Source organism: Vulpes lagopus, chromosome 8 (assembly GCF_018345385.1).
Source record: "Vulpes lagopus strain Blue_001 chromosome 8, ASM1834538v1, whole genome shotgun sequence".
NCBI classification, from domain to species: domain Eukaryota; kingdom Metazoa; phylum Chordata; class Mammalia; order Carnivora; family Canidae; genus Vulpes; species Vulpes lagopus.
Window position 1 is genome coordinate 22,469,494 of NC_054831.1, and position 25,136 is coordinate 22,494,629.

Here is a 25,136-nt window from a genome sequence, read left to right on the forward strand (position 1 = left end):
TCTCTTCACTTGCTTCTTAATTATAGTTCTTAACTATTCAGTGGTTTTTTAAATTTGCATTTTCATTTAGATTATCAGCTTGGTAGGAACATTAATCAAACCTTACATCTGTTTTATAAGTCACGGGGTTTTGAACAGAATTATTCTTAGAGTAGTGGATGACCTATAAATATTTGCTTTTTGATTTTTAGGTAAATTCTAAAGGAATTACACCTTAATTCTAGGTTATAAGTATAATTTAAGTTTTATGTTTTGAGCTTACAGGCTAACTCTAATCATGTGCAGTTATAGATAAAACATAAAATCAGTTATATATAAACCATAATAAAAGTTTTTAAATGTAATCAGTCTAAAAGACAAAAGAAACTTATTTGTATAATAGAAATGCAAATTGAGGGATCCCTGGGTGGCGCAGCGGTTTAGCGCCTGCCTTTGGCCCAGGGCGCGATCCTGGAGACCCGGGATCGAATCCCACGTCGGGCTCCCGGTGCATGGAGCCTGCTTCTCCCTCTGCCTGTGTCTCTGCCTCTCTCTCTCTCTCTCTCTCTCTCTCTCTGTGTGTGTGTGTGTGTGTGTGTGTGTGTGTGTATGTGTGTGTGACTATCATAAATAAATAAAAAGAAAAAAAAAGAAAAAAAAAAGAAATGCAAATTGATGACTGGGATGAAAAACATGGGCCTCTTGAACTCCAGCAAAGGTGATTGGACATCCAGTTTCTGGGGTATAATGGGAAGTGTGTCATCTGGAAGTCAGAGGGCCAGAATTAGCCTCATTGATTAAAAGTAGAAATTGGAAATGAGGCTCCCTTGCTCCCTGCTCCTGAAAGGAAGTTTGTGTAAAAAGTAATAGCAACTGTTCCCTGAAGCTGTAGTTAATATAAAAATATTTATCTAGAGATGTGAGGTCGCCAGCACAGCTGTCAGACCAATACTTAAGCCAAACTGCAATGATTCAGTACTGAGTCCCCAGTAACCAATAACATCTGAAGCTCACAGGCTCACAGTCACCAATATGGAACCTGGTTTGTTTGGTTTTTTTTTTTTTTTTTTTTTTTTTTTGGTACCTAGTTTTTGAGGATGTACCTGTGTGCACTGGTGAAGACAAAAAGTCATGAGACAGGCTAAGATAAATGGAGGGAGGAAGGGAGAGAAAGAGAGAGAAAGGAGAAGAGGGAAAATTCTCAAACCTGCAAACTAAAATTCCAACGCACAATTCAAAAAAGAAAAAAGCCAAACCTAGAAAGCATACAACAAAATCAACAGTCAGAAGATGGATTTGCTCCCAGATGAAATGAAAGTAGTAAACGAATTTTTTAAAGACTTATTTAAAAATAAGTATGTTTAGGGACACCTGGGTGGCTCAACAGTTGGGTGCCTGCCTTCAGCTGAGGGTGTGATCCTGGAGACCCAGAATTGAGTCCCACATCAGGTTCCCTGCATGGAACCTGTTCTCCCTTGCCTGTGTCTCTGCCTCTTCTTTCTGTGTCTCTCATGAATAAAATAAAATCTTAAAAAAAAGGTATGTTTAGGATTCTCCAAAAGATAAATAATAAAAACCATTTTATTTTTATTTTTTTTTTTTTAAATTTTATTTATTTATGATAGGCACACAGTGAGAGAGAGAGAAGCAGAGATATAGGCAGAGGGAGAAGCAGGCTCCATGCACCGGGAGCCCGACGTGGGATTCGATCCCGGGTCTCCAGGATCGCGCCCCGGGCCAAAGGCAGGCGCTAAACCGCTGCGCCACCCAGGGATCCCCTAAAAACCATTTTAAAAGAATAAGAAATAATGATACATTAGCAGAAATGAAATAAGAATACACAAATATAAGAACTAATTAGACATCTTAGAATTGAAGTTATGGAACTTAAATCAGTAGATAGAATGAATCCTAACATAGACATGATTGAAGAGGGAATTAGTAAAGTAGAAAATTCCTCTAAAGGGTTCACCCGGAATGCAGAATATAGAGAGACATAGAATGCTAAAAATTATGTAATTATGTAGTTAAGAGACATAAAAAATAAGGATTGAGGAACTTCAGTATACACATCTAATGGGAGTTATAGAACAAAAAGCTGTAATAATGACTAAAAGACCTAATGTCTGAGAATTTTCCAGAATTGAAAACTTGGGTCCTTAGATAAAAGTACACTCTGTATGCTAAGCAGGAGAAATAAAAATCAATCATAATGAGAGACATTCAATGGGAATATAAGGTGAAAAGGATAAAGAAAAATTTTAAAGCTACCAGAGAGGAAATAAATCTCCAAAATATTATCAATTAGACTTCTTAACAGAAACAACAGAAACTCGAAGATAATGAACTAATGTTTTTAAAATGCTGAGAGATAACTTTACCCATCTATACTATCATTCAAGACTGAGGGGAAAATAAAGACATTGTCAAAGACTAAAATAATTTATGTCTGGCATACCTTATTTGTAAGAATTTCTAAAGATCATCCTTTAGCAAGAAGTGAAGGGAACCCAAAGGTAGGCATAGGGTGTACTTTTTAACAAAGTTATAGATAATAAAGATAACTATTTTTACAAAGGTTGTTTTGAATTTCTGGAAAATAATAAAGAATATAGGTAGCTAAAGTATGCTAGGAGTATTTTCTTACTCAAAAAGATGGAGATGCTGATCATTTTAACTAATTTTTTAAAATAAAACCAAGTAGGGGGATCTCTGGGTGGCACAGCGGTTTAGCGCCTGCCTTTGGCCCAGGGCGCGATCCTGGAGACCCGGGATCAAATCCCACATCGGGCTCCCGGTGCATGGAGCCTGCTTCTCCCTCTGCCTGTGTCTCTGCCTCTCTCTCTCTCTCTCTCTCTCTCTCTCTCATTCTGTGACTATCATGAATGAATGAATGAATGAATAAATAAATAAATAAATAAATAAATAAAAATTTTTTTTAAAAGATTTAAAAAATAAAATAAAACCAAGTATATTTTAAATGTATGTATTTATTGAGTACCTACTACATGCTGGCACTGGTCTAGATGGTAGGGATAAAACAGTGGGGGAAAGGGCAGCCTGGGTGGCTCAGTGGTTTAGTGCTGCCTTCAGCCCAGGGCCTGATCCTGGAGACTCAGGATCGAGTCCCACGTCGGGCTCCCTGCATGGAGCCTGCTTCTCCCTCTGCCTGTGTCTCTGCCCCTCTGTGTGTGTGTGTGTGTGTGTGTGTCTTTCATGAATAAATGAATAAAATCTAAAAAAAAAAAAGGGAAAATAACCTTTTCATGGGGTGTACGTTTTAGTGGGAGTAAACCATATACTACTTAAAAGCAGTATAACCAAAAGAGACAGACTTGAAAGAAATACATTTGCAAATAGGAAAAGATACACCTTGAAAATATGCTGCCATGATGAAGTGAAAAGCTGATTTGGCTTTGGTAATGTCAGATAAAAATACAGTTTAAGGTGAAGAGCATTAATAAGCCAAATGAGCAGCTAGAGCATTATTGAATTTAAACACCTAACATAGGCTTGAAAGTGAAAACTGACAGGATTAGAAGGAAAACTGACAAGTCCCTAGTTATGTGAGAGATTTTGCCATGCCTCTATTAAAACAGATTGGTAGGAAAAAAAATAATAAAAATAAAATAAAACAGATTGGTAGGGACACTTGGGTGTCTCAGTTGGTTAAGCATCTGCCCTTGGCTCAGGTTATGATCCCAGGGTCCTAGGATCAAGCCCTGCATTAGGCTTCCCTGCTCAATGGGGAGTCTGCTTCTCCCTCTCCCTCTGCAACCCCCTCCTTGTTCGTGCATGCTCTCTCAAACGAATAAGTAAAATCTTTTAAAAAATAAAACAGGTAAAATTAATTGAGAATACAGAAAATTTGAACGACAGAACTAATAAAGTTGATCTAATACATATAGAAAATTTTGTACCCAATAGAAAGTATGTGCTATTTTTTTAAAAGATTTTATTTATTCATGAGAGACAGAGAGAGAGAGAGAGAGAGGCAGAGACACAGGCAGAAGGAGAAGCAGGCTCCATGCAGGGAACCCGATGCGGGACTCAATCCCAGGACCCCAGGGTCACACCCTGGGCCAAAGGCAGGTGCTAAAACACTTAGCCACCCAGGGATCCCCAAGTATATGCTATTTTATTTTATTTTATATATATATTTTTAGTATATGCTATTTTAAAGTTCACAAGAAATACTTACAAAAATTCATAGTGTCTTAAATCAAAAGGAAGTCTTCAAAGTTTAAGGTAACCAGAATGAAATAGACCACATTTTCTGACCACAATAATTAAACTTGAAACCAACAATAAAAAGCAACTTTTAAAAACTCATCTGACTAGAAACTAGAAAATGTACTTATAAATAACTCATAGGTTAAAAAGAAAGCTTGAAAACACCCAGCAGAGTAAAATAAATAGGCGGGAGGAAGGACTATAAAAGATAAGAACAGAAATTAATAAAATGGGAAAAGATTACTACTTTCCTACTCTTACATTGTAATGACCAATGATAGGACTAACAGAATTAGCCAAGAAGAATATAGGTATTATTTGAGCCTCTATCCCTATTCATGGCTTGTATTCTACGTTAATAATCTTTTTCTTTAGAAGATAGCATTGTGGGCAGCCCGGGTGGCTCAGTGGTTTAGCGCCGTCTTCAACCCAGGACGTGATCCTGGAGACCTGGGATCGAGTCCCATGTTGGGCTCCCTGCATGGAGCCTGCTTCTCCCTCTGCCTGTGTCTCTGCCTCTCTCTCTCTGTGTGTGTTTCTCATGAATAAATAAATAAAATCTTTAAAAAAAAGCATTGTGAGCTAAGAAGAAAAATATAAGACTCAAAACATAAAATAGAAACTTATGTCAAATTTTCAAAGTGTGTATCTTTTCCATATAATGAGAAAATTAACTTTGGAACTCTGTAAGTGAAAATATCAAGTCTGTAGAATTACTATTTTTAAAAAATATTGATAATGGCCTTTGATAGAAAGTTCTTTTTACATATTTAAAATATTTTTCTTTCCCTTCTTGTAGGTTACTCAAATGAGTCGTCCAGACCTGATTCTCTTTCTGATGAAATACCTGATGGCTCTCATAGTTGGTATTCCCTCCATTTTTTGGGTTGGAAGCAAAAAGACATGCTTTGAATGGGCCAGTTTTTTTCACGGTCGTAGGAAAAAAGAGTAAGTTGAAATAATCAAATCACAATGTTCACAAGCCTCATATTCACATAAAATGTGTTGCTTATGTGAAAACAATTTGGATTTGGGGGATGTGTTTCAAAGTGATTGTAACCTCAGCTGCTACCAGTTATAATCTGATTAGCAGAGTAGCATGTATTAATGAAAGTTTATCTAAGAAGAGAACCAGGTAGAACCAGGCTTAAGATCTACACCTCACTAATTCAGAATATTTGAGGGAAATCTAGTCTCTTATTTTCAAAAACTTAAATTACAATTTTCTTAAAAACAAATTAATGCTTTTATATATATTATTACTTGATCTTCTCAATATTCCTGGGAGGACTGGTATGTATTATTTCTGTTTTATGGATCAAAAACTAAGACACAGAGGTTAAATGCTTTGACTGAAATCATACAAGTATTAGGTTAGACTTCCTTTCCAATTGCCCATTGTTCTTCCAAGTATACCAGAAATTATATGGATAACATGTTATTCCATTATGATAAAGTATACATTAAAGCCAAAATAGAAAAATGATATTGAATATATTATAAAATGATAATGAAGTGAATCAAAGAAATTATTATAATTCATCTTTGGCCACACTGTGTATTAGAGTGTCATGGTAAAAATATAAAACTTGCCAAAGCAATCTCTTGAGGACATATTTATGGAATCTTTAGTCATGAAGCAAAAGAAAGCAAGCCCCTGGAATATTCATAAAGGAATAAAAGATTTCAAACTTTTTACTCCGTTTAAATCTTATGTGGATATAATACCTGAATTATCTCAAATTCTAAGTTAATGGAGTCTATATGCTTATGATTTTACTTAAGCTAAGTCCGTGGAAAATAGGTTTGAGAGATAGTCCATAAAACTCTTCAGGTTGTATTTTAAATTGTGCCTTATATGGGTTACTGTACTTTTCCCATACAACTTAAAATGCCTCATTAACAAAATCTGTATTTTCTAAAGTACGAGTAATTATCCATTTCTGTTACACAGATTAGACTGACACAAAATAATCCCAATTTTTAAATATATTTCTTACTACTGTATCTGAGGCTGCTACTAGGGGTACCAGATAATGCATTTCTCCTTTAAGTAACAGTTTCATTGAGCACAGAAGGAAAGAAGGGAATAAGAGTTATTTAACAACAACAAAATGTGTTTCCTGGGCATTCATTTTTTAAGAATGTCTTGATAGAATGCTTACTATGTACCACGAACTATGTTGTGATACCAGGGATGCCAAGTCCCTGCCTTCATGGAAAAATCCTTGTGGGATTTACTGTGACTTATCTGTGTATTCTTTGAAATATTTACATTTTAATCACACTAAAAGAAAATACTGAGGAAATGGCTTGTATTAAACATTCCTGGTCATCTCTGGACCATACACAAACAATTCTTTAATAGCATTATATTGGAAATTCTAGATAGAACTAATCCCACTCTTATGGGGCTACTCCTAGTTATTTGCTGGATGCTGGTTGGGCCAGAATCCTTTTGAAACTGGTTAGAATTCCCAAGACCCTTCTATTTGGTTTTCTGTGACCATGGATCCCCACCTAACAAAGTCATTGTGGTCCTACAAGCCAGGACTATGCCTTAGACTAGAGTGGCAGTTCTTTATCCTGGAGCTCGAGTGTGAGCATCCAATAGCTATCTCTAGCATTTGTCTGCTTTAGCCTTTGAGAAATAGCTATAAGGTAATTGTGATAATGGTTACCAATTAATTGAACACATTCAATTCTCCAAGTACTGTTCTAAGCATTTTATATATTATTAAACCATTTAATCCTTCAAACAGCCTTGTAAGAGAGATCATCATTTTATAGAGAAGGAAACTGAGGCATGGAATCAGGGTTTCATAGTGAATGCTGAATTGAGATTCAGACTCAAGTAGTCTGACTCTAGACTCTCATCTTTGCTCTTATCCCTTTTGTTATGTACTATGCTATAAAGAGACTAGTTTCTAAAATTGTGCTAATTGAATTAGTGTTTTCCCCCTAAGTGAAGCCACATTTAAGATTGTGTTTAGTAATTCTGACACTGAAATATTTTTAGAAATCTTATTTTGGAATTATCTAGATCGTATCATTTAATTTCTCTATTTTCTTATCTATGAAATGAGGGGACAAAACTTTACCATTTGAAGATGGAGTAAATTTTTGGCATGACCAGACGTCAGTCTGAACTAAATTAAAAAAAATAAGTTTAGAAAATAACGTTAGCAACCAAGACTGACTTGGGATGTATGATTATATGATTAGGGCCATTGATGACCAGAGAAACATATACTTGTTTGGTTGTTTTTTTTAAACTGTCTTTGACTTGTTCTTTCTTCTATCTAGTTTTTGAAACTTTGATTTGAGGAGGTATGTGTGTATATATGTGTGTGTATTATATATATGTTATGTGTCATATATAGATATGTTATATAAAATATTTTATCATTATAAATATATTTTATCATTACCTTACATTTAGCTTTTAAGTTATTTAGAGTGCAAGAGTGTGAGGGAGGGGCAAAGGGAGAGGAAGAGAGAGAATCTCAAGCAGGCTTCACACCCAGTGTGAAGGGCTTGATCTCACAACTCTGAGATTATTTTCAGAGCTGAAATCAAGAGTCAGACACTTAACCAACTGAGCCACCTAAGCATCGCTTCTTGACCTCTTGGCTAAGATCAAGTGTGAGCCATCCAAGCACCACCAAGCTATTTAAACTTAAGTTTGACTGTTGATTTTGTTGTGTGACTTTGGAAAGTTCTTTAATCCTTTAGGACCTCAGTTTTTTCATCTATGACATGGAGATGACAGTATTTATACTTAATAGAGATCTATTCACAATAGATATATAATATCCTCTTAGAGATACCCTCTTAGAACATTGGTCTCCATAATAAAAACATTAAGAAGGATCAAAGGAGACTTTATGTAAAACGCCTGGCACAATGTGGGTACCCAACAAGTATTAACCATTCTTTAGCCCTTCTACCTCACCACTAAAAACAATAATAGTAACAACAATCCTTTTGTAATCTGAAAATTTAGAATATATGCACTTTCTCAATGTATGATCAAATCCTTATATGTCAGAGCTTTATTTTTTCATTTAATTGTTTTTCTGATTCTAACTTTAACCCCTGATTCTCAGTCGTTTATTTACATAAACTGAGTCTCTGATCTTTGCTACTATTTAACTGACTCTTCTATCAGTTTAATTGCTGCATTGTTCATTATCATAAACATTTATCTGCTTTTAACCTTTTCATAGCAGTTAAAAGCTTTTGTTCTTAACAGTAATTCATCTCCTTAAATTATACACACACACACACACACACACACACACTACAGTGAGGCCTCTAATACATCCATAAACTTCAAGAAAATATTTCTCTACTTTATTGTAGTATCTTTATAATATTTCATTGTACTTGAAGGGCAGTGGGGTGGCCCAGTGGGTTAAATGTCTGCCTTTGGCTCAGGTCCTGATCTTGGGGTCCTGGGATCAAGCCCCAGCAGGGCTCCATGTTCAGTGAAGAATCTGTTTCCCCCTCCCCCTCTGCTTCTCCCCCCACTTGTGCTTGCTCTCTCTCTCTCAAATAAATAAAATCTTTAAAAAAAATTTCAAAGTCCTTGAGAATCATAAATTTCTTTAATTGAAAGTGACTTTTTAGAAATGATGAAATTGTAGAGCTTCATCTTATAGATGAGGAAAATGAAGGAAAGGAGATAATGACCTGCATGAGATCATGTATTTAATGAACTAAAATCCAGACTTTCTTACTCTAATACAGGCATCTTTCCATCATGCCACTTTAGAATATAGATTCTTTCCTCTGTCAACAATATTATATCTCTCCTAAAGACATTTGAAGAGCAATTAATTTCAAGAATAATGTCATTGTGTCACATTTATTGGTCTACAGGGATGTTATTCTGTACCTTTAACTTAGTATTTTGTTTTCTAGGATAGTAAATGAAAGCCGACAGGTACTACAGGAACCTGATTTTGCTCAGTCTCTTCTGAGGGATCCAAATACTCCTATTATAAGAAAATCAAGAGGAACTTCCACTCAAGGAACGTCCACACATGCTTCTTCAACTCAGCTTGCTATGGTGGATGATCAGAGAAGCAAAGCAGGGAGTGTCCACAGCAAAGTAAGCAGCTACCACGGCAGTCTCCACAGGTCCCGTGATGGCAGGTGAGTTTCATTGGTAGCTTACTTTATTTTATATATTGAATTAGAGTCACACAGCTTAAGAAGGAAGAGTAGCCAATTCTGAAAAAGAAGCTGAACATTATTTGTATTTAAAAATGTTTTTAAATTGAAGTATAATTATTAACATAGTATTATTACTTTCAGGTATACAATATAATGATTCAACAATTCTATGTATTATTACTCAGTGCTCATCATAAAAAATGTACTTTTAATGTCCTTTATCTGTTTTAGCCATGCCCCCTACCTACTTCCCCTCTGGCAACCACCCATTTGTTCTCTGTATTTAGGAGTCTTTGTTTGTGGCTCTTTTTTCATTTATTCATTTATTTTGCTTCTTAAATTCCACATGTGAATGAAATCATATGGTATTTATCTTTTTCCATCTGACTTATTTCACTTAGTGTTATACCCTCTAAGTTTATCCATGTTGTCACCAGTGGCAAGATCTCATTCTTTCTATGGCTGAGTAATAGTCCATTGTTTATATATACCCCATCTTCTTTATCCATAATGCCTCAGTAAACATAGGAGTGCATATATCTTTTCAAACTAGTATCTTTGTGTTCTTTGGGTAAATACCCTAGAGTGGAATTACTGGATCATATGGTAATTCTATTTTTAATTTTTTGAGGAACCTCCATACTGTTTTCCACAAAGGCTCCACCAGTTTGCATTCCTACTAATAATGCACTAGAGTTCCTTTTTCTCCACATCCTCATCAACATTTGTTATTTTTTGTCTATTTTATTTTAGCCATTCTGATGGGTATGCAGTAATATCTCATTGTGGTTTTGATTTGTACTTCCTAATAATTAGTGATGTTAAGCATCTTTTCATGTGTCTGTTGGCCATCTGTATATCTTGTTTGGAAAAATGTTGAGCTAGGTCCTCTGCTTATCTTTTAATTGGATTATTTGTTTTCCTAGTGTTGAGTTGTATATAAATATTTATATATTTTGATATTAACCTCTTATTGAATATATCATTTGCAAATATCTTCTCCCATTCTGTGGGTTGCCTTGTTTGTTGACAGTTTACTTCTCTGTGCAAAAGTCTTTTATTTTGGTATAGTCCTAATAGTTTAATTTTGCTTTTGTTTCTTTTGCCTGAGGAGACATATCTAGAAAAATGTTTCTATGGCTGATGTCAGAGAGATTACTGCCTATGCTCAAAGGCATCCAAATTGGTACTAAAGAAGTAAAACCTTCACTATTTGCAGATGACATGATACCATATATAGAAAACCCTAAAGACTCCACCAGAAAATTGTTAGAACTGATAAATGAATTCAGTAAAGTCATAAGATACAAAATTAATATACAGAAATCTGTTGCATTTCTTTACACTCATAATAGCAGAAAAAGAATTTCAGGAAACAATCTCATTTACAACTACACCAAAAATAATAAAATACCAAAGAATAAACTTAACCAAAGAGGCAAAAGACCTATACTCTGAAAACTATAAAACATTGATGAAATAAATTAAAAATTACACAACAAATGGAAAGATAGTCCATGCTTAAGAACTGAAAAAATCAATATTGTTAAAATGTCCGTACTACCCAAAACAATCTACAGATTTAATTCAGTCTCTGTCAAAATACCAATAGCAGTTTCCACAGAACTAGAACAAGTAATCCTGAAATTTGTATGGAACTACAAAGGCCCCAAATAGCAAAGCTACCTTGAGAAAGAACAAAGTTGGAGGCATCATAATCTCAGATTTCACTACAAAGCTGTAGTAATCAAAACAAGATGGTGCTAGCACAGAAATAGACACGTGAATCAATGGAACAGAACAGAGAGTCCAAAAATAACACCACACACATAGGCTCAATTAATCTATGACAAGGGAGACAAGAATATACAATGGATAAAAGACCATCTTTTCAATGAGCAGCATTGGGAAAACTGGACAGTAACATGCAAGAGAATGAAACTGGGCCACTTCCTTGCACCATATACAAAAATTAATTCAAAATGGGTTAAAGACCTAAATGTAAGACCCAAAACCATAAAACTCCTAGAAGTTGGACATTTTTAAGTTTTTTGAACTTTGCTAAGTATAGTTGCCTTGGATTATGGTCAGACTTAAAGCCATTCAGAGCAGTTTATGGTTTAGACCTGATGCAGTAAGCAAACATGGAGGCATTGAAGGGTACCAAGCAGGAAGAAGGCCAGGGTGAAAATGGATGTTAGTAAGATTAATTTAGTAAACAATTATGGAATATATACTATATCAAGCACTATGCTAGGCTCTGGGAATAAGAAGATTTAGGCATGATCTTTGTTCTTAACAAATTCAAGAAAGAAAATATAGACAGTATTACTGTTGTTTAAAACATAGAGTCTAGAATGAAGATCCTCAGTCTCCTCATCTGTACAATGGAAATAGTAGGGAGGCCTGGGTGGGTCAGCGGTTGAGTGTCTACCTCTGGCTCAGGGCCTGGTCCCAGAGTCCCAGGATCAAGTCCCACATCGGGCTCCTTGCATGGAGCCTGCTTCTCCTCCCTCTGCCTCTCTCTGTGTCTCTCATGAATAAATAAAGAAAATCTTTTTTAAAAAATGGAAATAGGAATATCTGCCCCTTTAGGAGTGTTTTGAAGAGTAAATGAGATAATATGTGTAATTGCTGGGAATGGTGTTTATCTCAGTAAGTACCTGATAGCGACTTCTATTATTATTGTAAGTGAACAAGTAAAGTAAAATATAAGTATGGTTATAGAGTCTAGAAGTTGGCAAACTTTTTCTATGAAAAGCCACATAGTAAATATTTTAGACAAATGGTCACTGTTGTACCTATTCATTTCTGCTGTTGTAGCATGAAAGCAGCCATAAATATATACAGTCAGAATGGGAGTGGCTTTTCCAATTAAACTTTATTTATTTATCAAATAAACTTTATTTATAAAAATAGGAAGGGGCCAGAGTTGACTGTGAGCCAGAGTTTGCCAACCCCTGTTGTATAGGAGCAATAGTAGCATGGAAGGGGGAGTAAATCTGGTCATGGACAGGGTCAGAGAAAGCTTCACAGAGAATGTTTGAGAGAAGTCTGGATATGTATTCTTATTAAATTTGATGATAGAGACACTAGAATTAGAAACCTGTTAGGAGCTTCGTAGTAATTCAGTTGAAGTTGATGAGGGCTTATTAGGTAGTAGAGTAGTGGCAGGGGTAAGAGAGAGCTGATTTGAAAGATGTGTAGAAAGAAGAAATGAAAGTAGTTGGTTATAGATTAATAACAGCTGGATAGAAGGAATGTGCCAAAAGTTTTTTGTTTGTTTGGTTTTGGGGTTTTTTGTTTTTAAGATTTCTAGTTTGGGAAACTAAAGGAATGAAATGCCTTTGAAACTAAAGGAATCCTAATGCCTGAAATGGAAAGTATTCTATGCTCACTTTAAAACATCGGTGTCCACAACTGTCTTACATTCACCTTTTACTCTCTCTTCTCTGTCCTCTGAGTGTAGGATATGATTTCTATACTTACTCTTTTAAACCTGCTGGTTTTTTCTCTCAAATTGCTTTCTTTTGCCTTAGAACTTGGTCAGCTTTCTGTGTTTTTATAAAAAAAAATAGTGATATTTTTCATTTTATCCATTTCTTTTTTCTTTTTTTTGCCAGATTTTTAAAATGAATATTTTTAATATTTTCTTTCTACCTATTCCATCCTTCATTTCACATATACCTAGTCTTTTTTTTTTTTTTTTTTTGCCTTCTTACCCACCTAAACTGTACTTTCTACAATCACCAGTGGCCTGTTTTTAACCACATTCAAAGATCCTTTCATTTTTTTTGCCTTTTCCCTTCCATTCGACACTCTTGTATGAGAAACGCTCTTCTGAGTGTTAGGGACACAGAGATGGAAGACAGAAGAGTAAACAATTGTAATATACTTTAACGGATATAATAAAACCATATACAAAATACTTTGAGATCCCAGAGAATACCATTTAATTTATTACTGAAAGTCAAAGAAAACTCCACAAGCAGGATTTCTACTTGAATAGGAACAGAGGAGGCAGTTGAAATTAAAGACAAGGAAACCACATGAATGGAGGCAAGGAGGACAAACAGGCAGTTAGATAGTATATATATATATGTTTGGACAGATGAAACATGCTGAAGAGTTTAGATTTTTTTCCAGACAGTAGTAAGAACCTATTAAAGGACTTGGAGCCTTGAGGTAATAAAATCAGATTTGTATTTTAGAAAGATCACTTTGGCAACAACATAGGAGAAAAGATTGTAAGTAATCCCAGTTAGGAAGTTTCTGCAGTAATTTATGGGTCCTATCTTAAGATACTCAAGGAGAAAGGGGATTTGAGAGTCTTTAAGAATATGTTTTGTCAACACCACCCTCTGTGAACTAATTCTCAGCATTATTTTACATTTGACATTTTTAACCTCATACTTTTCAATAAGGAATGAACAATTATTTATAGTATACCTCCTGTGCATATGGCATTCTGTGTATAAAGAGATATATAGGAGACAGGTAAGGTATAATTTCTGCATTCCTGGAGCATAATCTTATAGGAAAGGTAAGACATATACCTAAGAGCCAATTATATAATAGTACAAGTCAGCACATAATTTAAACAGTGAGTGCTAGAAATGATTGATGTTATAGAACTTAAGAAAAGGGAAAGATCATGCCGCCTTCAGCCCAGGGCCTGATCCTGGAGACCCAGGATCGAGTCCCTCGTTGGGCTCCCTGCATGGAACCTGCTTTTCCCTCTGCCTGTGTCTCTGCCTCTCTCTCTCTCTCTGTGTCTGTCATGGATAAATAAATAAAATCTTTAAAAAACAAAGGGAAAGATCAGATGGCCCATGAAAATAGCTTAGAGGAAATATATAGGATGAATGAATGGTAATAAAAGATAAATTCATATTGAGTAGAGAATTTCTGAAGGCAATAAAATACAGGGTATTTCAGCCTCTGTAATCTGAGTGGAACTGGAGCGTTAGGTAAGAAAGTTTATAATCCTTAATATAAGGTAATTGATAATTAAAATTATGAGATGGAATTACTTGAAACATAGAATAGATCAAGAATGAGACCTTGGTATAAATACTTACAGTAATAATAATACAAGAAGAATAGTCAGAAAGTGATTCAGAGAAAGTGCTGTTGACACATGAAGGAATCTATAAAAGTATAGTGTCATAAAAAACAAAAGATAGATTATGACTCCTATAATGCTGTTTCCTACCTCTCTGCATAATCAAAATCATACCCATCCTTTAAGGACTGCTTAATTCCCATATCCATGGCAGTTAATTGCTTTTTAATCATTTTTTGGAATATGACCTATTTTCCATACAGCTATCTTTCCTCACCTACGTTTGTAACTTCTGGAGAATGAGAATTAGGTGATAGACATCTCTCTACCCCACAGTACCTAGCACAGTGCTAAGCATATATCTCCATCTGCATATCTGTTTATCTATCTGTATGTTTGTCTATCTACCTATTTATCCATAGACCAATCTATTAAATAACTAATGACTTTAGAAATAATATGGGCATTTAGGGGTGCCTGGCTGGCTCAGTTGGTAGAGCATGTAACTTTTAATCTTGAGTTCGTCAGTTTGAGCCCCAAGTCGGGTGTAGAGATTACTTTTTTTTTTTTTAAGATTTCACTTATTTATTCATGAGAGACACAGAGAGAGAGAGAGAGGCAGAGACATAGGCAGAGGGAAAGCAGGCTCCATGCAGGGAGCCCGATGTGGGACTCGATCCCAGGTCTCCAGGATCAGGCCCTGGGCTGAAGGCAGCGCTAAACTGCTGAGCCACCCGGGCTGCCCGAGATTACTTTTTAAAAAAAGAAAAAAAAAGAAATGATGCGGGTGTTTCCCAGAAATTCAGACCCCAGAACTTAAAATGACAGCCTATGAAGGGTGTTCTCTGTGGTACACAGATACTCCTACTATAAGGCATTCTTCCGTAGCCAGAACACAAGAGCAGATCTGAAAGATTCTGAGACCGTGTTGGACTTAAGAGTCTAAATAGGGGTTTTCATAATTCCAGAAGTCATCTCATGGAGATTTCTTTCTTATCTGTCAGTTTTTAAGTTTGCATATTAACACTATCTTTTAGCCCTTGTTCTCATCATTTAATAGTATCTGGTTATGAAATCTCACACACACACACCTGCTTCTCAATATTCACTCTAGTCCAGACTCCTTGATGGGTAATTATTGATCTCATTGCTACATGAAATACAGTAGACTAAGGTAAATACACCTACACATGTATGTCAACTTCAAAGAATAAGTAATTGTTGGTTAGATGAGATGATGTGTAGAAAAGGAAGTAGAGGGATCCCTGGGTGGCGCAGCGGTTTGGCGCCTGCCTTTGGCCCAGGGCGCGATCCTGGAGACCCAGGATCGAATCCCACGTCGGGCTCTCGGTGCATGGAGCCTGCTTCTCCCTCTGCCTGTGTCTCTGCCTCTCTCTCTCTCTCTCTGTGACTATCATAAATAAATAAAAATTAAAAAAAAAAGAAAAGGAAGTAGATGAGTAGGTAGGTGGAGGTTTGGGAATGAGTGATTAGGTGATAGGTAGGTGACATGACAAGGGAAAGCTAGGGAATGAATAATGAGACACTGGTTAAACCAAAATGAATTCAATTATTTATATTAATGGCAGTACTTAGTATAGAGAATGAAAAAGACTAAGTTATCTTATGTTTCTTTCATTTTGATGTTGGAATATACCGTATTATCTTTTCACCAAATTAACCTTTCCTATCATTTTTCCTAAGCTTATATTAAAATTAATGTACGTTTTTATATTGCATAGTAGAGTAGATGGTCACAGTGTTGTGGTTTTATGTGGGTTTTTTTTTTTTTTTAGATTTTATTTATTTATTCATGAGAGACAGAGAGGCAGAGACACAGGCAGAGGGAGAAGCAGGCTGCTCCAGGGAGCCTGATGTGGGACTTGATCCCCAAACTGGGATCACGCCCTGAGCAAAAGGCAGACACTCAACCATCCAGGCATCCTGTGTTGTGTTTTTTTTAAGATTGAGAAATCTAAAAAAAGAAAAGAAAAAAGGAAAGGAAAGGAAAGGAAAGAAAAAAGAAGAAAGGAAAGAAGAAAGAAAGAAGAAAGAAAGAAAGAAAGAAAGAAAGAAAGAAAGAAAGAAAGAAAGAAAGAAAGAAAGAAAGAAAGAAATCTTAAGGGGACAGAAAGAGAGGGGAAGGAAGGACAGAGGGGGAGAGAGCTAGAGAGACTTAAGCAGAGAGCAGAGTCCATGCTGAGTGTGGAGCCTGAGGCAGGGCTGGATCTCATAACTCTGAGATCATGACCTGAGCTGAAACCAAGAGTTGGACGCTTAGCCAGTTGTACCACTCAAGCACCCCAGTCACAGTGGTTTAAATGACTGGCAAAAGATAAAAAATCTGGTAATTCCCATATATACGATTGAGATTAAACGCTATAATTAAATTTATTTTTCTGTGTAGTTGATTCCTAATTATCCATAGGCAGGTTGTTCATATTCTAGAATTTTGTGGATAACCTTAATATTTCACTTAAATAAATAAACATAAGAACTCAGCATAGTAATTTTTTCTATGGAAAATATATTTTTGAGTCTTATTTGTTAGACCCAAAGATTTAGGTTTTGTTTTAGAAAATACCCAATTCATATTTTTAAATAATGATTTGTTTTTATTTTTAAATTATTTTGATATCATTCATTAAACTGTATCATACTTTGCTTTTTTTCCATTTGCCATATTCATTTTAAATAGATACTTATGAAGTCATTTGAGAGGTTTAAGATCTCAAAATTACCTGGCAAATTATATTTGGAAAAATCTTTCACTCACTTTAGGACAAGAATTATGATGCAGAATAGTAATTATTAGATAGAATAACAAGCTCATTCTGAAATATTTTCATTTGCAAACAGTGTAATTTTACCAAAATATACAAATCAAATTTAAAACTATTTGTCCTGAATGTGAAATATCTTTTAATAGAAAAGAATTAAATACTTTTACCTACTTAACATAAAAGATTTTTTAAACATTTAAAATGCATTTTTTTCATTCTTAGATTTTCTTTTTTGCTTTATTCAAACTGGAAACAAAAGGCGTGCTTTCTTTTATCATTTTAAAAGGACTTTTGGGGCACCCTGCTGGCTTACTTGGTGGAGCATGCAACTCTTGGTCTCAGGGTGGGAAGTTCAAGTCTCACACTGGATGTAGAGCTTACTTAAAAATAAAATCTTAAAAAAAATAAAAAAATAGGGGCGCCTAAGTGGCTGCAGCGATTGGGCTTCCAACTTCTGATTTTGGCTCAAGTCATTATCTCCGGTTGGTGGGATCAACCCCGTGGGGGCTCCGCACTCAGTGGAGAGTCTGCTTCTCTCCCTCTGCACCCCCTCCCACTCATGTGCTCTCTCATTCTTTCTCTCTAAAATGAATGGATAAATCTTTTAATAAAAATAAATAGAAATAAAAGAACTCAACTTCTTGAGAAAATATTTATTTATTTGAAAGAGAGAGATCATGAGCTGGGAGGAAGGGCAGAGGGAGATGGCGAAGCAGACTCTCCACTGAGCAGGGAGCCTATAACCTAATGGCTGCATCCCAATACCTCAGGATCATGACCTGAGCCACCCAGGCACCCCAGGACTCCTCAATCTAAACTCTTGTGATCTGACACAAACATTATTTGACACGCACTTCTATAAAACTAGATCACCTCAGTAGTGTATGAATAAGTCTTTAAAATCTTTAAATTGGAAGAAAAAATAAAATAAAATAAAATAAAATAAAATCTTTAAATTGGGACACCTGGGTGGCTCAGCAGTTGAGTGTCTGCCTTCGGCTCAGGGTGTGATCCTGGGGTCGGAGATCAGGCCCACATCAGGCTCCATGTGTGGAGCCTACTCCTCCCTCTGCCTGTGTCCCTGCCTCTCTTTCTCCATCTCTCATGAATAAATAAATAAAACATTTTTTTAAATTGATCTAGATCTTAATAAATAAATAATAAAATCTTAAATTTTATAAATGATTCATATTGAGTCATGAAATTTGTAATTATTGTGAAAACATGATGAATGATTTTTGACAGTCAGTAGGTCTTCACCTCCTAATGATTCATTCTTTTGATGAATTTTTAAAAAATTATTTGTTTAGAGAACAAGTATACATGTAAGCAGGGGGCGGGGTTGGGGGAGGGGCAGAGGGAGGGGGAGAGAGAGAGAGAGAGAATCCAGCATGGAGCCCCACAAAGGGCTGATCTCACAACCCTGAAATGATGACCTGAGCCGAAACCAAAAGTCAGATGCTTAACCACCTGTGCCACCCAGGTATCCCTGATGACTACTTTAAAAAGGAATGACCTGCTTTTTAATTTTAAAAAATCCTTTTTAATTTTAGAAATAAGATATATATATATATATATTAATCAAAGGTATAAATTATATTCAGTTACATTTTCTTTGAGCTTGATTATCCTAAATTAAATACTTTTTTACAAAGAGGTGTATACAAATGTATGTTTTCTTATCTTTGATGCTCCCACTGTTGCGTTTCAAGATAAGCACAATGATGGAGAGAAAACTGCCTGCCTGCAATAAGCATTGCAGCCCAGTTCACATACATTGTACTTCTCAAAGGCTGAGTCTTGGGCTACACATAGAGAATTTGCAGAACACCTGGGTACCTCAGCGGTTGGGCGTCTGCCTTCAGCTCAGGGTGTGATCCCGGTCTGGGGATCGAGTCCCGTATCGGGATCCCTCTGAGGAGCCTGCTTCTCCCTCTGCCTATGTCTCTGCTCTCTCTGTGTTTCTCATGAATAAATAAATAAAAGATCTTAAAAAAAAGAATTTTCTTTATCTGGAATATAGGGTACAAATGTTTTGAGGATGTTCCTAGAATACTTAAGTAGATGTAGCTTCTATGAAATAGCATCTTCACAGCCCCAAGCCCTAATGAAAAATAATTAAGACATTTACAGGTAGGTAGTTGGTTAGCTGTTAACCGGGCTATCTAGAAAGAAGCTGTCAGCACATACTGTCATCATTGCTTGCTAATTCATTCACTTTTTTTTTTTTTTTTTTAGAAATACACTAATTTCTCCGCTAATTTCATATGCTCCCTCTTTCAACCCTAGTCTTTCAGTAAAATTTGAGTATGTTGTACTACTGATCTAACCAGCCTTATAGACTTCCTGGGACAATGCTGTATTTCTTCTACTATTGTTCTCCTCTGCCAGAACCCACCCCATAACCCAAAATTCATTTGAATGAGCAAAGTATCCATACTTCGCACATAGCTGTTTATCAGCCAACTCTGTTTAATCTTAGCTTCTGTCCCTTTGCAAGGAATAAGACCTTAATTCTGAATTGAATGAGATGATTGAATTTCTCCCTTTCTGGTCAACCATGTGAATAAATCTACTTTCTGAAATTACTGTAAATCATAAGTTGGTAGTAATTTGTTGGTTTCCTAATCATTTTACTTAATGAGGCATTTTCATGACAATTCTTAGTTTTATTGTCTCGTGTGTTGTTACCTGCTTCAAAATAAACTCTTGTATGTTAGGTACACTCCCTGCAGTTACAGAGGAATGGAAGAGAGACTACCTCATGGCAGCATGTCACGACTGACGGATCACTCCAGGCACAGTAGTTCTCATCGGCTCAATGAACAGTCACGACATAGCAGCATCAGAGACCTCAGTAGTAATCCCATGACTCACATCACACATGGTACTAGCATGAATCGAGTTATTGAAGAAGATGGAACCAGTGCTTAACTTGTCTGAAGGTGGAAAACCTGTGCTGTTTAAAAAGCAGATTTTATTCTTTGCCTTTGCATGACTGATTGCTGTAACTCACTGTTATCATGCTTTCAGTCAGGTACAGATTGTGTCCACTGGAAAAATAAATTTATGCTTTTTATATTGCATCAAATTTGGAACATCAAGGCATCAAAAATGCTAATAATTATATCATCACATAAATAATTCTTATTTCTAGGTTGTGAAAAGATAATTATTTGTCTGGTAAGCATTTTTATAAACCCACTTATCTTTATATTTAGAAAAACCCTAAACATGTGGTGACTGCTTTGTAGTGAACTTTCATATGATATCAACTAGCTGTGAGATAACATTCTGGTAGTTGTATTAAAAAAACAAAATTTCAGAATTAAGGAAATTTTCTATGCAAGGTTTATTTCTCAGATGAATAGTTGGACTTTGTAGTTTTCTTTCCACTAAGTTGAAAAAGAACTATGTTTTTAAACTGTAGGAGAATTTGATAAATCATCAAGGGTATTTTAGCTAATAAGATATAAGATCAACAGAAGAATCTGAATAGTCCATTGAAGTCTCTTCAAAAAAATCCTATCAAAATAATCTTCATCCAGAGACATACAGGATTAGGATTAGCAGTGGAATAAAAGTGGAGATGGACATTTTTTTCTCTATAATTGTGCTGTCTTTACTACTTTTGTAAATATTACTTTTACTGGCTGTGTTTTTATAACTTAACCATATGCATGGTGGAAGAAGTTTAATTTGTAGCCATCTTTTCCCATGTAGTAGTATTGATTCACAGAGAACACCATGTTCAGATCTGTTCCATGGAGGCATGTAATTAGATTAGCATCATTCATTATAAGCTTTTTTGTGGAAACCACAATTACAAATGGCAAAATGTTTTCTCTATATTCATTGTTTGTATTTTTCTACAGTGAGACGTGATCTTGCCAAAGCCGCCAGATCTTGGTACCCAGGCCCCTCCTATTAGTGACTTGTTTGTATTCGCATTTCCCAGTAGCCATGAGGCTATAGCTTTTTGCCCCACATTCTTGTTTCAGATTCTAGATCTTTTTTTTTAACAGTTGAAATATATATAACCTAAGTCCAAAGTGGTGATTAATTTGAGATATTTGAAAAATCATTGTAACTAAATGAAGCATGATTAGTCTTGCTGTAAAGTATCTTTTAGTCTTACCAATATCAATTCAAAAATGTTTGACATTTTGTCATGTAATCTTTAAATAATTTACAGTAAAAACTATCAACTTTATTAGGCATGAAATTGATCATAAGGGAAAGAAAAATTATGGAAAATGCTGGATGTGTTTTATAGAATACCATATTTAAATAAGTGGTCCTCAGTCCTGCCTACAGATAAGAATTACTTGGGGAACTTCTAATGTTCAACACCTTCCTCTCATTCAGAGGAGAATTGTGTTTTTTTTTTTTTCTTTTTAAAGCTTTCTAGGTGGTTCTAATCTGCAATCAAGCTGCAGGCTGTTTCAAACTAATTTGCCCCCTGATAATGAGCTGATGGCATCATATTATATCACATAAATATCTAGCTGGACTCAATGTTGTGCTTTTATATCATTACCTGATATGCAATTGTTCTTCACTTTATTGTCCATTATAAAATGTGGAATTTGGGGTACCACTCTTAAAGATTCTTACTCAGTAAGTCAAAGATGGTAGGACTTTAAAGTCTATAGTTGTAAGAATACTACAGGTGATTCTTAATGCAGGTAATACAAGAATCACACTTTGAAAAATATTCTAGACTCTAGAGAGGCCTGGCTTTCCCATATGCCAATTTTTGACCTTTATCAAGTAAACTTCTCTGAGCCTCAGTTCCCTTGTTTATAAATGAAGATAGAAGATAAGTACCTACCTCACAAAGTTGTTGAATGGGAGTCAAATGAAAAATCATATGAAAGCTCTTTGAAAACTGTAAAGCATTGTGAAATATAAGGGATTAAGATTATTAAGGATTTAAGAGATTTGTTTGAAGGTTACTATAGTACATTCCTTGACATGTGTTTAATTCATGTGTACTTTTTTCTTTTCTTTTGAAAAATACTAAGAAATTGCGTGTTGCAAAAAAAGTTTTCTGATGATTTGTATATCATATTTTTCAAAGTACATATATCTTATGTTTATTATTAACTCTTTATAGAACATATTTGAACAGTTAGCCCCGAAGCATTTTTCTTTTTCCTCTGTCTTCATTGTCTTTGTCCTTGGAACTAACTGGAGTTAGTACTGGATAAGCAAGGTCTGAATTCCCTCATAACTGACAATTAGTAAGTAAACCTTTCCTCTGAAGGCCAAACTTACAACTCATTTATATAATAACTCAGTAATTCATAGGCTTTTTTCTGAGAATCTCTCCTGAGAACAGCATGAGAGGAACAAAACAAACATTCAGAAACAAAAATAAGAAGTTAAAATAGAAGGTACCAGTTTGAGCTCAAAGATGTTGTCATCCGTTACCATCTGCATTATATTATCAATTGCCAAAATGTTAATTGATTTTCTTGTACAAGTAGGCCAAGTGTAGACAGTTATGTGCACATCCCTGTGAAAATCTTAACTTTGTGCTGTTTTTTATATATTCATTACAAGTTCTTTTTTTTTTTTATTACAAGTTCTTTATTAAACTTGCTGTTGTCATATATATAAATGCTATGTTGACCTTTTAGTTACTCTCAGTATCTTAATTTTGCTCCACAAAATTTACTTAATATCATCAATGCATTGTTTTAAATAACAATATGTAGTTTGGGTCGCATTATTTATCAAACTGATGTTTAAATTAATTTTTTTTTTAAGAAACTGTTAACTATGTCAAACCAGTAATTGCAAAGTCTCAGTTCTCTTAAACCAACTTGAACAAGTTGGGACAGCTTTCTTACCATATGTTTAACTTTAATTTGTGTTTTGATTGGCATGTGATAATGTTTAGTATTTGTTCAGCTGACAACTGAGAAAATAATAGTTGTCTCTAAAATGTTAATATATAATCAAGAGGCTTTCAAAAAGTACTTCGATTTCACCAATACTGTTTAATTTACTTTATTCAATAATCAAAGCAAAGGGTAATATAAACTCAAAACAATAATTGGTTTCAAGGAACAATTGATTAGTAACAGCTAGCACAGAGCTTAGTACATTGTAGGTCTTTCAATAAATATATTTTTTCAATAAATATTTATATATGAGCTACTCATGTCATAAAACTCCCTCTTTAGCCTTAATAGTGAGAATCTCACCTAAAACGAATTTGAAGGATGTAAATGTAAATTGAGTGAAATAATGTCTCTATCAGAATAACATGTGGCAAGTAATAAATATGTAACTTGCACAAGAAATATATACACAAACTTGTATCAATACTTTATATTAACTTAAAAGGTGAAGAACAATTCTTAGAAGTATTTATGTGCTTGTTGGGTGAAGTTAGATCTTTGTATACTAGTAGGGTAAGTGAATATTCAGACAAACCTGTATTAAGAATGATTTTCTTTTTCTGCTTCTTAGAGCAGATATGTGAAAATTCTAAGAATCTCTTTAAATTAGAAAAATATACTACATTTTATCCTACTTCATTAGTTTATTTGTGATAAGAGCTGGGTATAACAAATTTTAACTATCTTGCTTGAGGCTATATCCCTGTGATATAAAAGGAACTACTTAAAAAAATTTTCAGTGGATCACTGACCAGAGCTTAGAAAACAATAACATACCAAAATTTCATTATGATAATGTTTATACTGCTTTTGACTTGCCAAAGATACATTTACGTATTATCACTTGGATGACTTACATCAAGTGCAGTGAAATTCTGTTAGGCTTGGAATTCAAAGACCCATAATTATGATGTGAGCAGGACAAGTCATTTAGTCTCCATTTCTTCAGTATAGAATGAGGATAAGGTAATTTTTGGTCCCAAAACCTATCTCACTGGAATTTGGTCATAAGGATCAAATGAGACAACATGTATTATTGTGCTCTGTATCCTGTAAATTGCTCTATGGATATTATTAGTTTTTGTTAGAATTTGGAGGTTATAGAAAACAAAGTTATGGTCTTTAGTAGTATTTAGCAACAACAACAAAATAGGCCATTAGACCAGTATTTATTTGGTATAATCTTTAAATCAACAATCCAATTAACCTTTTAAAAAGAGTAGCTATGCCCTTAAACTGTGTTAGCTCTTTAATATATGTATACCAGAGTATGCTCTCAAATAATATACAGTTAAATTTGTAGTTCACTCTCAACAGAAATTTGGGGATCTCCATTATATTTTTCTTTTGACATGGAATTATATAAAAACATTAGCTTGATTTCATTGAAACATAAGAAAAATATAGAGGAGGGATGCCTGGGTGGCTCAGTGGTTGAGCATCTGTCTTTGGCTCAGGGCATGATCCCAGGGTCCTGGAATTGAGTCCCACATCAGGCTTCCTGGGAGGAACCTGCTTCTCCCTCTGCCTGTGTCTCTACCTCTCTCTCTCTGTGTCTCTTATGAATAAATAATAAATAAAATCGTTAAAAAAAGAAAGAAAAATATAGAGGAGTATAGGCCCTATAACTTTTTTTTCTTTGAGAACTTTCATGTGCTTAATTCTGATAAAGAAAAAGTTTTAAAAAGGTAGTAACTGTAGCTTGATATTAATCATGGCAGACCTTTAAATTTTAAGCTGTAACATTATCTTAATTGTATGTTTGTATATATAATTTTTAACCTACATAAAATAAGGAGTTCTCCATTCTTTTCCACAAATCAACACACAAAAGAGCATTTTATGGAACCTAGATTTACAAAGGAATTAATGACTCTTTTAAATTTCTTTTATGCCATTTTACAACTGATTAAAATAAGAAGTGTTTACATTCAATTCATGTTTCCCAGTAGCCGCCTTTATACATTATTATGTCATTTCTAT

At 34.9% G+C, this 25,136-nt stretch overlaps 1 protein-coding gene across 5 annotated transcripts in view; it reads left to right on the top strand.

Annotated features, from left to right (window-relative positions):
• The window catches only part of FZD3 (frizzled class receptor 3), a 95,605-nt gene extending 71,006 nt beyond the window's left edge, over positions 1-24,599 (top strand). For all 5 annotated transcript variants that reach the window (XM_041768275.1, XM_041768277.1, XM_041768278.1 and 2 more), the window contains 3 exons: positions 5,012-5,160; positions 9,139-9,372; positions 19,962-24,599. In XM_041768275.1, the coding sequence (XP_041624209.1) occupies positions 5,012-5,160; positions 9,139-9,372; positions 19,962-20,175 (597 nt within the window). In that variant the 3' untranslated portion in view covers positions 20,176-24,599. The remainder of the gene's footprint in view (positions 1-5,011; positions 5,161-9,138; positions 9,373-19,961) is intronic.
• Positions 24,600-25,136: the final 537 nt, after the last annotated feature.